The sequence below is a fragment of the Chanodichthys erythropterus genome, chromosome 16 (genome assembly GCF_024489055.1).
Source record: "Chanodichthys erythropterus isolate Z2021 chromosome 16, ASM2448905v1, whole genome shotgun sequence".
Taxonomy (NCBI): Eukaryota; Metazoa; Chordata; class Actinopteri; order Cypriniformes; family Xenocyprididae; genus Chanodichthys; species Chanodichthys erythropterus.
In genome coordinates, this window is record NC_090236.1 from 25,709,314 (window position 1) to 25,726,644 (window position 17,331).

At 37.6% G+C, this 17,331-nt stretch overlaps 1 protein-coding gene across 1 annotated transcript; it reads right to left on the reverse strand.

Annotated features, from left to right (window-relative positions):
- Nucleotides 1–413: 413 nt before the first annotated feature.
- Nucleotides 414–13,432, reverse strand: espnlb (espin like b). Its single transcript, XM_067363775.1, has 10 exons — nucleotides 13,139–13,432; nucleotides 12,660–12,850; nucleotides 10,256–10,442; nucleotides 9,973–10,155; nucleotides 9,707–9,838; nucleotides 4,299–4,421; nucleotides 4,065–4,203; nucleotides 2,818–2,939; nucleotides 2,010–2,183; nucleotides 414–1,901 (listed from the first exon to the last, which is right to left on the reverse strand). The coding sequence occupies exons 1-10, from the start codon at nucleotides 13,430–13,432 to the stop codon at nucleotides 414–416; spliced, it is 3,033 nt and encodes a 1,010-aa protein (XP_067219876.1).
- Nucleotides 13,433–17,331: the final 3,899 nt, after the last annotated feature.

Genomic DNA, 17,331 nt, shown 5'->3' on the forward strand with positions numbered 1-17,331 from the left:
ATGTACTGAAGTTTAGGTCAGATTGTTTCTTGTGAAAGAAAGTGTAGCAGGAAGTTATCAGGGACTCAGAAGTGATTAATCACACAAAACAGTGCTTTTCAAACAAAATAAAGGTTTATTTATAAAAGAGATAGGACAAACAATAAAATTTGTGAAATGCACATGGCTGTAAGACTGTTTTGGCCAGATTCTTATCATTGTATTATCATGTTTTTTATTTATAAGGTACGTTTTACCTGATCCTGCATTACAAAGTACCAAATAACACACAGTAGTCATAGTCTTTCTTGTCATTTGTTTATCTGTATTCAAATGCATGTCAAAATAATTGTTCAAAATTATTTTGGATTCAAAATAATTATCAATTATATTGTGTTCATATACAGTATAAAACATCACCGCATTCAAAAACATCAAAAATCAAACAACTCTGCTTCTTTCTCCTTCCAGAAGGTGAAACTACGATCAATATATTTACAAATTTCATCGTTACTAAACATTGAGAAATCATTGCTTCCATCTCTGCTGAGATGTCCTCCATCAATTGGTATGGTATTCTCGACGATAACTTGCGGCACAGCTTTAACCTCGGCACAAGAATCCTTCACAGACTCCTTGGAAACTCCATTTTCTCTTTTCCCAAAGTACTGCATTTTGATGTCCTCAAAACCATCTTTCCACTCGCGTGTCCCAGCCTCAATGTCCTTGAGGACGGCCCTGTGGAAGTCTCGGACTGTCTCCCAGGGAAAGTTTCCTATGTGGTCGAACACCTCAAAGCATAACAGGTGCCTCATCTTGCGTTCCTCAGCTGGGAGGTCCTGCTCGAGAATGTGAAAATACCCAAGCATGAACAGGTCAAGGGTCAGGCTGTCATAAGCAACAGGAGCGCCGTCCACACGAGGAAGGAACTGCTCAGGCGAGTAGGTCACACGCTTCCTCTGGAGGCTTCGAATCTGTCGTGATGGGACGCCTGAGGCGACGCGTTTCCAGTTGCCGATCATCTTGTCTATTGCGGTTCTTTGCCTGTAGAGATGATACAGTGATCTGGTTCCTGGCTTGGATACTGGAGTTGTTATTCCTTCTCCTGTAAGAGTGCCAAGCTCTTGTTTCATCTTGGCTCGCACTGATATTGCATACGCAGACCTTTTCCAGTGGCTCAAAAAGAGGACAACGATACGTTCCTTCCGCAAGCAGGTGGTCTCCATCACTTTAGTTGCATCTTTGCCCAGTGCCTGTTGGCATTTTATGGCACTGTCATTAACGTGATTTATGTCAGTGCTTTGGATTGTCCCCATGGACTGCTCATTTCGATTTGTTGATGTAGACAGTTTTTGCTGCCTTGTGTCAGATGTGTTGTTTAAAAGGCCTGAAAATGGGTAGATGTTTGCTATCTGACCTTCAAAGTTGGACCTTAAATTTCTCACAGAAACTCCTGATTGCTGGATCTCCAGCTCCACCTTCTGCCTTCTTCCTCTGATTGAACTTTGCCTTTCTGGCTGGTATGTGAAGACCGATGCCAAATCCGTGTTACAGATCCCATCCTCACCGTTTGTTTCGGAGAGGTTTGTCAGGAGCAGTGACATGCTCTTTACTATATTTGAGATACGATTGAACCACACTGGAAGAGGCAGAGATTCCTCCATGTTTTGGAGCTGCTGGCACTGGGTGTTGACGGTGATATTAACGATGGGAGCAGGGAGGATGGCCCTAAGTTCCTCCGCCAGCCGGGCAAGCTCTAGTTCATAGGCCTGGCAACGTTTTTGAAGGGAAATTGTTTCAATCTGTCCCTCCAAGTAGACCAGGTCATCTTCGGTAAGCAGTTCTCCAAAGGGGCCCAAAATTACATTGTGTACTTGGGAATACCTCCAACCATCCACCTCAATATGTTTGTCACTGTTGTCCTGTATAGGATGAAACAATTGTTATTGTCATAATGGATGACATAGAGTGTGTTATGGAAGGACATTTTTGCAATAAAATTTTATGTTGGAGGGGTTTGAGCAGTTTACTTTTCTGCAGTGGTTGTCTTCGTTCTGCAGTCGAGCCTGAAGCTTGCGCACCATAACCTGCCTCTTCCATTCAGCAATGGGCCTCCCGTTCTCATCGTGAGTCGGGATCAGAGAATCAATGTCAGCAAGATTTGCTTCCAACTCTGCAAGCGGAACAATTCCATTCTCTCCTTTCTGGAAACAGATTCATACAAACTCATACAGATTATCCTGTGATTATAATATCACTATACTGCCTATAGTTACAAATAAACACATTCACTTCAAGTCAAAATAAAGTGGCATTTGCAAGCTATTTTACATTTGTACATTCAGACCTGAATGTACAATAATTATGAGCTCAGGTTTGAAACCTGACCTGAAGATTTTTAAAAGTCTACATTATCTAAGCCTATACTGTAAAGTAGCCTACTTCTGCCACAGAATAAAAAAATAAAAAAAAAACTTAATTGCGACAATTCTGACAATATTTCTCACAATTCCGAGTTTATATCTCAAAATTTTGAGTTATTATCCCGCAATTCTGACATTTATCTTTGAATTGCAAGTTTATACCACATCCAGATTTATTTGTCACAATTTCAAGTTTATATCGTAATTCTTTCCCCCTTGGAATTCTTGCGGAAACAGGCTTTCATTGGTGACATCAGCTGAAAAAGAAAAAATGTTTATGTCTACTTTGATGACAAATTATGAAGAAACTTGTTTTCTTTGGAATAACACGCACTGATAATTTGAGGACAATAAGACCTGAAAAATAAGAAAGTAAATTTTAATTGTGATTTCATGTTGAGGCTATAGCACATACATTTACTGTTTGTCCAGTGAAGACCGCTGTGATTCCTGCTTGTCTCATCGATTTCATGGACTTATGAGATAAAACCGTCTCCTCTTCCTCAAGGTGTTTCCTCATGTTAAATGAAGTTACAACTATACACCAAAGACAGAGAAACTAGTTAACTTTAGATATATATTTTCTTTTTATGAATGTTGACCTTTAGAGATCTGTTAAAGGTCCCGTTTTTCGTGTTTTTTTGAAGCTTTGATTGTGTTTATAGTGTGCAATATAACATGTGTTCATGTTTCGAGTGTAAAAAAACAGTATTTTTCACATAATTTACTTATCTGTATACCGCTGTTTCCACTGTCATAAAAACGGGCTGATGACTTCCTTGTTCTATGAAGTCCCTCCTGCAGAAATACGTAACGAGTTCTGATTGTGCCAGCGGTTCCTGTGTTGTGATTCGACAGCAGCTTAGCGCACCAAGAGCCATAGAGAGCGCACCTTGCCCGGAAAGGTCACGCCTCTTACCATAACGTTTGCTGCACATAGTTTTACATGTGGATTATTGTGGTGTTGTGCCGAATGAACACAAAAAACAATAATTCCCAAGAGACTGAACTCTTTAATCTCCACAAGCAGCGACAGAAAATGTACAACGTTAGCACTCATTCAGAAGAGTACCTCATACAGAAAACAGCCATATACATAAACAGTCCCCTCTTGTGGCCATTATGTGCACTGCAGTCCAACATTAACTATTGCAGTAAGGATACCACAATTATAATTTTCGGGAACCGAGTTAAACATAAATTGTAACCATTGATCTCTAAGCACAGCGTCCCTGGGAAGGCCAAACAAAGGTGATTGGACTGCGGGATGAAAATAACAGCGTTTCGACGACATGGCAACAAACACACTCTACAAACGCAACCCTTGCTCTTCTCCGTGGGAGTGCAACAAGACCACGCCCCCTTTTTTGTGTATTCCTGTGGGCGGAGCTTAGTCAAAAAACTGTTTTAGTGACGTCATTAAAGAAGGAAGTAGAGGGATGTAGTCCAAACTGGCCGTTCGATGTAGGCAACTTCTGTTAAATAAAATATCTCGCTTGGCATTGAACTTTGAGCTTTAAAATTTTACAGATTTTATTTATACTCTAACACCAACATTACACACTAACTAAAGTTTGAAACATGGGATCACGAAGAACGGGACCTTTAAGATCATATACTCTCGCCTGAGCTGAACACATGCGCAGGATCATGCCCTCTCACCTGTAGAGGCCACTTGCATGTGTTGAATGGCTCCAGTTCCAGCTCCAGCTCTCTTGGCCTGTGAGGAGGACGTTGATGTGGTTGAGGTATCCAGACATGCTGGAGAGGGACGAGGCTGGGGAGGCACTTCATTCACCGGCTGCTAGGAACACCAAAACAGCCGAATCGATTAAGAACGAGTGTCTTGTCATGTTTGCTTAATAAAATCAGTTTATAATAAAATAAAATCATCACCTTGCTATTTTCCATTCGGCCACTGTGTCCAGGTTCACAGGACTGGTTGTTAATGTCCTGGTAGGGGTTGGTTGTGTTAAACAAGGTCCTTTCCTCCTCTATGAGAACAATGCCTGCAGACTGCTGGAGTAAAGCAATAAGAGAACAGTGTTTTTCTGAACTTAAGCTTAATTTCTTCATAGCAAACTGGTGCAAAATACAGTCTTGAAGAACAATGTACATTCTGATCTCCCCCCAGTGAGTGAAACAGGAGCTTAAACTGTTTAGTATAGCACTGTTTAGACCTCCCACTTAGTTAACAAAGGAAAACTGCCTATAGAGTTCAGTCATCCGATCGGATGGTTCAAATGACCCATACCTGCAATTGCAGTGATTGACTTCTCTTATGGACACTTGTGAACTCTCTTCTTGCTTTTGAAGCTTGCTAAATTATTTTGTAACGTTCATAATGTGACATACAGTACATTACAGCAGCTGAAAGTTATTACATAAGCTTTTTAATGCACTGTATGCCCAAAAAAAAAAAAAGCCAAAATGTTGGAGTCAGTAAGATATTTTTTTTTTAAAATCTGTTCTTTTGAACTTTCTTTTCATCAAAAAATCCTGAAAAGAATGACCACTGTTTCCACAAAAATATTAAGCAACATAACTCTTTTCAACACTGATAATAATAAGAAATGCAGAACAAATGTTTCCATCTTTTACCTCATTTTGACACTATAATGAAAGGATGTTATTAGTCATGCTTAAATATAGTCTTTCTTGACAACATTCAATTTTTAACATTTTTTTTTCTGATTCTCACCATAAAGAGAAAACTTTTTTGATATGCACAATATTTTCCCAAAGGCAGTTGTTGTTGTTTTTAATCTGATATTGATTTTACAGTTTTAGTGAAGCATTACTGAGAACACCTAAAAAACTCTTCAAACTAAGAAGCAATACATGCTATAGTAATTTTGAAGATATTTCAAAGATTATTTTTTAAGCAGTATTATTTTCTATTAATGTATAAAATCCTACACATTTAATTAATAGATTTCACATCATAAACTATATTTAAAAAAGTAAAAGAATGATGAATGATCATGTTTATAAAATCTGAAATAACTTACAGTCAACAGCTTCACACATCAAGTCTTCACAAGTATAACAGCTGAGTGTAATGAGAGCAGCCACAATCACATCAGTGCTCCAGCCATCCAGTGGCCAAATGCTTAAGGATCAGCACACTATAAGCAGTGAGCTCAGACAGGAGGTCTTCATAGTAAAGTATGAATAATTAAAGGGTGGGATTAGGTGAACCGTCAGTTTAAAGGTCTAAAAGCTGCCACGTTCCTCAGCACACGTTCCTTGCCACGCTTCTTAAATTCACCAAAACATAAGTGTGAGTGTTTCTCACTATTCTTTTTTTTCTTTATACTGAACTTCAGTCACTAAACACTGTTGTTCTGAATGTCTTGTAATGTGTTAAGAGAATTACTTCAATTCCACAAAAGAGCAAAAATCAAAGAACAGGTCTTGATGGTGAATCGATACATGTACAAGAACAGACAGTTCTAATCTCTACTGTGGTTTCACATTAATATCTATCCGTAACTAATTTGCCATCACACATATTTAAAAGAGCTTCACTTAATACCTCTGTCACAGGCACCTCAACCGACCAGGAGCAAAAAGGTCAACACACATCAGTTACACAGACGATTACATATGCAAGAGGAACAGATCAGGCAATCCTATCTAAGCATCAGATCACACCTACTCTATTCACTTGAAGGCACTTCATGCAGGCTCTATTATATTATATTATATTATATTATATTATATTATATTATATTATATTATATTATATTATATTATATTATATTATATTATATTATATTATATTATATTATATATTGTGGAACCATTCTAAGCAACAAATAACACCAAAATTATTAATTTGCAAGCATTTCATGCAGGATCTATTATATTATATTATATTATATTATATTATATTATATTATATTATATTATATTATATTATATTATATTATATTACACTGAACAAAATTATAAATGCAGCACTTTTGTTTTTGCCCTCATTTCTCATGAGCTGAACTCAAAAATCTAAGACTTTTTCAATGTACACAAAAGGCCTATTTCTCTCAAATATTGTTCACAAATCTGTCTAAATCTGTGTTAGTGAGCACTTCTCCTTTGCTGAGATAGTCCATTCTCCTAACAGGTGTGGCATATCACGATGCTGATTAGACAGCATGATTATTGCACAGGTGTGTAGTTGTTGGATATTGGCAGGAACTGGAACAAGCCGTCGTATACGCCGATCCAGAGCATCCCAAACATGCTCAATGGGTAACATGTCCAGTGACTATGCAGATTTAGACAGATTTGTGAACAATATTTGAGAGAAATAGGCCTTTTGTGTACATAGAAAAAGTTTTAGATCTTTGAGTTCAGCTCATGAAAAATGGGGGCAAAAACAAAAGTGTTGTGTTTATAATTAAGTTCAGTATATATATAATATTATATTATATATTTTTTATTAAATATGGAAAAACTTTTACTTACACTCAAGTAAGACTTCCCCTTTTCCCCAAAGTTTGTCAATTTTACATTTGAATTTGTACATTCTCTTAATTTTCAGACAACTTATTTCATATTATATATATATATATATATATATATATATATATATATATATATATATATATATATATATATATATATATATATATATGTGTGCCAATATTGTGAATGAATGTTGTGAACTATATTAGAATTAACCAGTCTATTTTGCATTATGTCTGCATTTTTCTTCATTAGCTTTCTGTGGTAATAATTAAACTGATAAACAATAATTATTGTCAAGAACCCCACTGTGCTGCACACACTCTCCTTTGGGGAGACCCATACACACAGAACAAGCTGTCAGATCTGATGCTATGCCAGCGTAAACAAACAAAACATCAGCACACAAACTGGTGAGAACGGCACATCTCTCTCTCTCTCTCTCGTCGGCTTTGTGATCGATTGACCGAGCATGAGCGACTCCAAACACACAGGAGTAAAATGCCCTCTGACAAACCAACTGACTGCGTTTATAAGCCTCTGACACCTGAGACGGAGGATCTTATATCGTCCTCACCCCTGGGGCTCTGGAGCTCGTGCTGAGAGGGGCGTGAGTGATAGCTGATAGGTCCTTCATGCGCCAACCAGACAGTACTAAGTGTCTTGCTAATTAGCTTGTGTCAGGCCATAATGTTTTAATATGCCATCGTAGTTATGCTATCAAAAGAAAGGATGACGCTTGCATAGTTTCCACTTCATTTATGAACAAATGACATATCTGATGCCCTTTCGCAAAGGAGGCGGAGCTGAAATATATATTTATGATCCTATCAGAAGTCTTGTTCATCGTTCTCTCGACTGGATTCTGACCTTTAGTCCATCACTCAAGCTGAATGACATAAAGTATCCAGCTATGCTCTTTAAATATTCAGTTTACAAATGCACAAAAAGGACCAGGAAATTAAATTTCATGCCATAAGTGACATTTTCCTTGAATTGTCCAATGACAACATTCTCCAAGAGTATAAATACACCTGTCAACACTTTTACTCTTAGCAGACGTGGATCAAATTATAATCAAATAATTGATGCCTCTGTTATTAAAGGATTAAAGGTATCTGTTCAGTCTTATGAATAGGATGTTCCTGTGAAGAATATCTTGTCCCATATCTGATAAATAATGGAATCAGTTGGCCACAATGTGGGGTTTAATAAATTCACTTTAATATGTGTTCCTTGTCCTCTGTTTTGTAGCATGACTCAGCCAATATGAGCTGTTTCATTAGCTCAATGTATTCATGCTAGAGATGTGCAGTGTTTGTCTGTAGGTGGCAGTAACAGATTGTTATTACAAGGTGGAGCCTTACCAAAACCCAGACCATCAGCTGTCAGTGTTTGCAATATTAATGGGTGTGAAGTACTTGAATAAATGTACTTAATTGCTATACTTAAGTATTATAATTAAATGTAGGAAACTTGTTTACCTAAGTGTGTAATCTGACTTTAAATTTATTATTTATCATTTATTACTTACCCTCATGTCGTTTCACACCCGTAAGACCTTCGTTCATCTTCGGAACACAAATTAAGATATTTTAGTTGAAATCCAATGGCTCCGTGAGGCCTTCATAGGGAGCAATGACACTTACTCTCTCAAGATCCATAAAGGTACTAAAAACATATTTAAATCGGTTCATGTGAGCACAGTGGTTCAATATTAATATTATAAAGCGACGATAACATTTTTGGTGTGCCAAAAAAAAAAAAAAAAGCAAATTATTTAGTGATGGCCGAATTCAAAACACTGCTTCAGGAAGCATCGGAGCATAAATGAATCAGTGTATCGAATCTGCTATTCGGAGCGCCAAAGTCACGTGATTTCAGCCATTGGCAGTTTGACACGCGATCTGAATCATGATTCGCTACACTGATTTATTTGTGCTCCGATGCTTCATGAAGCAGTGTTTTGAAATCAGCCATCACTAAATAAGTCATTATTTTGTTTTTTTTTGGCACACCAAATATATTTATAATATTAACATTGAAACACAGTACTTACATGAACCGATTTAAATATGTTCTTAGTAGCTTTATGGATCTTGAGAGAGGAAGTGTCATTGCTCCCTATGGAGGCCTCACGGAGCCATCGGATTTCAACTAAAATATCTTAATTTGTGTTCCGAAGATTAAAGATTTACGGGTGTGGAACGGCATGAGGGTAAGTAATAAATGACAGAATTTTCATTTTTGGGTGAACTAACCCTTTAAGTGAACTACAGTTCAACAGTTCTCTTTTGCTCACCAAGGCTGCATTTATTTGATCAGCAGTGATATTGTGAAATATTATCACAATTTAAAATAACTCTTTTCTATTTTAATATATTTTACAAATGTAAATTATCCCTGAATTTTCAGCATCATTACTCATATGATCCTTCAGAAATCATTCTAATATGCTGATTTTCTGCTCAAGAAACATTTCTTTTTATCTTCAATGTTGAAAACTGTTGTGCTGCGTGATATTTTTTGTGATACATTTTTCAGGATTCTTTGATTTATAGAAAGTTTAAAAAAAACAGCATTTATCTAAAAAAGAAATCTAATAAATGTATATACTGTTATAATTGAATGTGTCCTTGCTGAATAAATGTATTAATTTCTTTCAAATGAAATAAAAATAAAATTTTACTGCCCCCCCAATTATTTGAACATTAGTGTATATGGAAGAAACTGTATGAAAATGGACAGAATTAACAATGTGAAAACATCTTATCTAATTAAAAAAATGCTTGCAGTTAAAGAAGTTGTGTTGAGGAAAGTACTAATTATCTTACATGAGCATCAGCATCACGGAGGAAGTTGGCACAATCATGATAACCATTGTATTCTGCCAGGTCCACTGCAGTAAACCCATCCAAATCTCTCTCCAGTGGACTGATGTGATTATTCAGCAGCACTCGGCAGCACTGAAGGAAAGAGAGATTACTGCTGTCATTCAAAACCTCTGATAAAGCATTTCAAACACTACTTAAACTGTATAATTCTCAGAGTGGTCATGATAAGGATTTGTGATTGGAACTGAAGGAACAGTAACGGACACCTCCAGTTCTCCATTCTCCGCTGCATCATGCAGGGGGCTCCCACCCCAGAGGTCTTTCAGGACTTTTGCTCCCATAAGTAAGAGACGCTCCACGATGCGATGGTGGCCCTCGCTAGCGGCGAAGTGCAGTGCTGTGGCTCCATCTCTGTCCTGAGAGGACAGATCCAGATCTGTGAAGGAGGCCTAAAGAACCATATCAGTGACAGAGTCAGTGATAACTCAAATACATTCAGTAACAGCTGAGTGAAATCATGACAAAGTGACTGAAGAAGCTGTAACTCACCAGCCAGACCACCAAGGCGTGGTGTCCCATGTGAGCAGCTGCATGCAATACACTCATGCCATCTTTGGCCCGCACATGGACATTTGCACCACAGTCCTTCACCAGGTATTCAACCACATGCAGATGCCCCTCCTGACAGGCTAGATACAATGGTGTGGCCCCAGTACCTGTCTGGCAGTCCACACATCTGCACAAATAATACATTTTAGACTTTGCACCTATAGCCTTAATATGATCATAGCTCATTTCAGTCACTTTAGTGAAGTGTCAGGTATGTTTACATGCACTCATGTTCATCATTTGGAATGAATCCGATCCGATTTTTAAAATTCTGATTATATAAACCCTAAACTTTACAATCCAATTTACATATCTGTTTACATGTGTATTGCATGTATTCCAAACAAAACTGTGCCCAGTTGCTGTGTTTAGAAAGAGTATAAATATCGTTTTTGCTGAAAAAATGCTGACATATATGTCCGAAGAGCTATTTTAGCAAATATTAAGTCTCCTAAACTGACCGAACTATGCAACTTCGTAAAACGTAGAACGTAAATATACGCATCACAGCACTGCGCATACAGTATGTGAAAGACAAAAAACAAACAAAATAACGACTTATTTAGTGATGGCCGATTTCAAAACAATGCTTCAGGAAGCATCAGATCATAAATGAATCGGTTTATCTAATCTGCTGTTCGGAGCGCCAAAGTCACGTGATTTCAGCCGTTGGCAGTTAGACACGCGATCTGAATCATGATTCGATACACTGATTCATTTGTGCTCCGATGCTTCATGAAGCAATGTTTTGAAATCGGTCATCACTAAATAAGTCGTTTTTTTGTTGTTGTTTTTTGGGCGCACCAAAAATATTCTCGTCGCTTTATAATATTAATATTGAACCACTGTGCTCTCATGAACCGATTTAAATATGTTTTTAGTACCTTTATGGATCTTGAGAGAGGAAGTGTCATTGCTGGCTATGAAGGCCTCACTGAGCCTTCGGATTTTAACTAAAATATCTTAATTTGTGTTCCGAAGATTAACGAAGGTCTTACAGGTGTGGAACGACATGAGGGTGAGTAATATATGACAGAATTTTTATTTTAGGGTGAACTAACCCTTTAAGTAGAAGTTGGTAGTTATGCAGATGTACAGTAAACACACAGGTGGCGTCATGTGGCAGGTAAGAGGCTCCTCATGTATTATAGAGGACAGAGCCCAGATGGTGGGTTTGACATGTGTCAGATGACCTTTTCCCAGCCTCCCTGATGAGCAACAGCTCCCAAGAAATGGCAACATGACTCTAAACTGGTACCTTTATGTGTATTTGTGTAAGCATGATGACCCATGGTTTTGCCCACACAAACACACACAACAGTCACGTGTAGCACTGGGAGCGTCTAACAGTAGCGATGCTAACTAAACTATATTTTTATAGTGACCAAGTGACTGTAGCTCAGCTGTTCAAAAAATAATGTATCTTTTCTGGTTACGAGTTCCTTTTTTCAATAACGACATCTATGAAATGGTCCTTTTTGTATGGAAGTCTATTTCCGCCACATAATAAAAAAAAAAAAATCAGGCTTTGGTAAATCTTAATTATGACAGCTATAAGTATGACATAAAAGGTCATTATTATGATAAACTAAGTAATAAATATGAAATATAAAGTCAAAATTATGAGATACATCAATTATGAGATAAATCTAAATTTTGAAATATTAAGTCAGTTATGATTTTTTGAATTTTATAATTTCAAGTCATAATTGTTTTTATGTCTTAATTTTGACTCTCTCATAATTGACTAGGTTTGTCATTATTTTCATTATATTATCATCATTTTATCACATAATTATGACTTTCTATGCCATAATTATGATTTACCAAAGTATGGCATAGGCTTCTCATATATGTGGCATTAAAATGACTGATTCAATCAAATAAACTGGTTCTCTCTAATATATAGCATTCAAAAGCCTTATTGATTTTAATGAATCAATTCATAATAAATTGCTTTTTCTCATATATAACATATGAAAGACTGATTCATTCTAGTGAATCGTTTCATTTTTTGGTTACCATTGACTTCCATGAGAACACACACACAAAAAAAAAAAAACATCACAATTTTCAAAATATCTTCTTTTGTATCTGGAAAAGAAAGGAAAGTCTGGAATGACGTGAAGGTGAGCAGACAATGACAGAATTGCTTCAATGTAGTCGAAACAACTTTTGTTGGTAGTTTGTAGCCAACTACATTTATCAAAAGAGCAGTCTGCCTGTAGTTTACTTTAAATTACAAGAAGCTTCTAACTTGACAAACTAAAAGTATACATACTTTACTGAAAGGTGAATTAAAGTGAAAGCTTTTAGCCAGTCAGGGATGGCGTAACAGTCTCACCGTGGGGAGCTAGACATGAGCAGTTTGAGGGAGGTGAGATCTCCGCTGGCTGCTGCGTAATGGACAGGTCGAGCCCCACAATCGGTCTCTGCCTCTGTGGTGCCTCCCTCAAACAACAGCCACTGTACTGCCTCCGCATGGCCAAACCTGGCAGCCAGGTGCAGGGCCGTCGCCCCCTCGCCATCACGATCCTGTAGGCCAAAGCACATACAAACGTCAGCATCCAATACCCAGTTTGAAGAGGTCTGAATTATGAGCATAGTAAGTAGTACATCACAATGACCTTTCAATACACTGATACACCATTATACCATCACTGATATTAATAAAAGAGATGCTTCTTTGCTCACATTGTACATCCATCATCAATGACCTGTGTAAGTGACAGTAAAGGAAACTGACACAGCAGCCCATCCTCAAGAACGCCATCAATCCCGTTGTCAAATGTAATTTTTCTCTCAATTTATCATGGCACTCACCTCAATCCCACACTTCTCCTGTCTCAGCAGCCACTGCAACTCCCGCACATGCCCAGTGGCAGCAGCATCATGGGCGGCCGTAGCTCCATTTCTCGTACGGGTGTGGCAGGGGAAACAAGCTTCGTTTACCAGAAACTCCAGGCAGCCCAGTTGCCCACAGCGGGCGGCGTGGTGGACGGGTGAAGCTCCCTGGGTGTCTGTGATGGCTGGACTGAGGCATCCTGACACATGCAGGGCCCTCAGAGCCTCCACATCCCCCTCACGAGCTGCCTGAATGGCCCTGTGGAGACCCATGCTAGACCTCGGCCAGTCGAAACAAAAGTGGCAGGGGTCCTTGGGTTGTGCCCAGCTATCTCTCTCGCTCCCTCTCTAAAATGATACCTGAGCTTGCTGACAGATGTCCATGGGAGAGATGAAGGGGGTGGATAGCACTGAGCCAGAAATGTAATGAGAGCCCTCATGTGAAAATATACATCTGCTTATATTCCCAGATACAATAACAAATGCTCCGCTTAAAGGGATAGTTCACCCAGAAATGAAAATTTGATGTTTATCTGCTTACCCCCAGCGCATCCAAGATGTAGGTGACTTTTTTTCTTCAGTGGAACACAAATGATGATTTTTAACTCCAACCATTGCCGTCTGTCAGTCATATAATGGGAGTGAATGGGAACTCGAACAATAAGAGTCGAAAAAACTTGCATAGACAAATCCAAATTAAACCCTGCGGCTCGGGACGACACATTGATTCGCTTAGTGAGGTCTGATCGCGCTCTGATAGCGGCAGTGATGTCTCGTGCATACTGTATACTTCAATGAGTGCTAGACATCACTGCCGTTGTCAGAGCGCGATCAGACCTCACTAAGCGAATGCTGAATCCAGTTGGACATATTAGAGGTAAAAAATGATATAAATACTGTCTGGTTTCTCACACAAACCGATCGTTTCGTGTCTTAGGACATCAATGTGTCGTCACGAGCCACAGGGTTTAATTTGGATTTGTCTATGCAAGTTTTTTCGACTCTTATTGTTCGAGTTCCCATTCACTCGCATTATTTGACTGATAGACTGCAACGGTTGGAGTTAAAAATCATCTTTTGTGTTCTACTGAAGAAAAAAAGTCACCTACATCTTGGATGCACTGGGGGTAAGCAGATAAACATCAAGTTTTTATTTCTGGGTGAACTATCCCTTTAATAACAATGTGCACTGAATGGTAACGTATTTAGACATAAGTTTAGCATGTGCAGGATGATGTTGTATCATTATTAAGGGAAATAAATAGAAATATTTGCATAATTGCATAACAAAAAATGTAAAATGATTCTAAGAGGGGTACTTACCCACTGGGGTAAAAAGCCCTTTTGTAATAATTCGTATTAATAATTAGATATTTTTTAAAGTGTTATTAATGTAAAATACTAAATCAACAATTCTATTTGAAAATTGTTTTGACAATTTAGTTATAGCTGAATAATTGAATAATCAATGAATAGCAAAGCAGAATCCAAAAGAGATTAATCTGAAAATGTAAGTTATTCTATTAATTATATGCGTATTTAATCACCTATATATTTTTTTTTTTTTTTGAAGACATGTCATAATAGCAACACTTTGAATTTAAATTGAATGATTTCACTCAGTTAGCTATAAGTTTTAATTAATAGCCTGAAATGTACATCATCCTATGGAACTATTGAATAATAACCCCATTAAATACATTAAGTATTCAATTAATTTTTTTTAGATTTTTTTAAGAAATCTTTTATTAGATTAAGATTTCTGTGCCAGTTCTAGGGTGAGGGGTGCATTTTACCCAAGAGTCTTAGCTTTTCACAAAAAAAAAAAAAAAAAAAAAATACAGCAATTCAAAAAAATATTATTAATTTGTCCACAAAAACCTAATTAACAATTAGACACACACACAAAAAAAAACGTTGACATTCAGCAAAATACAATGTCAACCTCAAAAATGTTTAAAATCTCACAAATGTGGTGGGTCTTACCTCATTTTACCCTATTAAAATGCATATTTTGTCCGAAAATGATGCAAGAATGATCATATTTTGCATTGCTATCATTTAGATCAGAGATGCTAAAAGCAGGTCCCATGGGCCAAAGCTAGATCTTCCCTTACAAGACATCATCTCATTGCCCCTCAGAAAACACAATTAAGAGGTCTGAATGCATAGCATATATACTCTAATACAACATATTTAGTGGCTGCCTCCAAAAGCTTAAAAATGCTGCCTTTGGGGGAAGCATTCTAAGGTAGGAAGGCACCAAGGCACATACAAATCCAAAGTTAGCTTCCCTTTCTGTCTCCTGAGATACCTTAATCTGATCAATTTTTGAAGATAGCATAGATGTATCATTCAGTGCCTATGATATTGCACAATCCTGTGAGTTTCACTTCACGACAGCTGAGCTAAAGATGATAAAGATAAAAATAAAGATGCTGTCTGAAAGTTGCGGTTGGTGGTCAGTTTGAAAAATAATGTAAATGTACAAACCCGATTCCAAAAAACCCAACTTGAAAAAACCCACACTGTACAAATTGTGAATAAAAACAGAATGCAATGATGTGGAAGTTTCAAATTTCAATATTTTATTCAGAATACAACATAGATGACATATCAAATGTTTAAACTGAGAAAATATATAATTTTAAGGGAAAAATAAGTTGATTTTAAATTTCATGGCATCAACACATCTCAAAAAAGTTGGGACAAGGCCATGTTTACCACTGTGTGGCATCCCCTCTTCTTTTTATAACAGTCTGCAAACGTCTGGGGATTGAGGAGACAAGATGCTCAAGTTTAGGAATAGGAATGTTGTCCCATTCTTGCCTAATACAGGCTTCTAGTTGCTCAACTTTCTTAGGTCTTCTTTGTCGCATCTTCCTCTTTATGATGTGTCAAATGTTTTCTATGGGTGAAAGATCTGGACTGCAAGCTGGCCATTTCAGTACCCGGATCCTTCTTCTACACAGCCATGATGTTGTCATACCATCAGAGATGCAGGCTTCTGAACTGAGCGCTGAGAACAACTTGGGTTGTCCTTGTCTTCTTTAGTCCGGATGACATGGCGTCCCAGTTTTCCAAAAAAGAATTTCAAATTTTTATTCGTCTGACCACAGAACAGTTTTCCACTTTGCCATAGTCCATTTTAAATGAGCCTTGGCCCATATAAAACACCTGCACTTCTGGATCATGTTTAGATATGGCTTTTTTTTTGACCTATAGAGTTTTAGCCGGCAACGGCGAATTGTACGGTGGATTGTGTTCACCGACAATGTTTTCTGGAAGTATTCCTGATCCCATGTTGTGATTTCCATTACAGTAGCATTCCTGTATGTGATGCAGTGCCGTCTAAGGGCCCGAAGATCACGGGCATCCAGTATGGTTTTCCGGCCTTGACCCTTACGCACAGAGATTGTTCCAGATTCTCTGTATCTTTGGATGATATTATACACTGTAGATGATGATAACTTCAAACTCTATGCAATTTTTCTCTGAGAAACTCCTTTCTGATATTGCTCCACTATTTTTCACTGCAGCATTGGGGGAATTGATGATCCTCTGCCCGTCTTGACTTCTGAGAGACACGGCAACATGATTGGGTATAAAAAGAGCCTCTCAGAGTGGCAAATTGACCTAATAAGTTGCAAATTGGTCCTCCAGCTGTTCCTTATATGTACATTTAACTTTTCCGGCCTCTTATTGCTACCTGTCCCAATTTTTTTGGAACGTGTAGCTCTCATGAAATCCAAAATGAGCCAATATTTGGCATGACATTTCAAAATGTCTCACTTTCAACATTTGATGTTATCTATATTCTATTGTGAATAAAATATAAGTTTATGAGATTTGTAAATTATTGCATTCCTTTTTTATTCACAATTTATACAGTGTCCCAACTTTTTTGGAATCGGTTTGTACGTTTTTAAACACTTTTGATGTCTTTTAGCGAGAAATAACTATTGAAGTAATTATTAATAAGTAATAAGCATATTTACTTAGTTTTCACCAAAGCTCACTCTATTTTGTTGTAGATCATTAACCATTACACTTCCTCAGAAGTCTCTTTGAAATCAGCATTGTGGAGGTAAATGCCTGGAAAGTCATTGCCTGATAAGGCAGCAAAGGAATTAAGCTTTCGGATGCAGCCTAAGTTGCTAGAGCATTAAGAG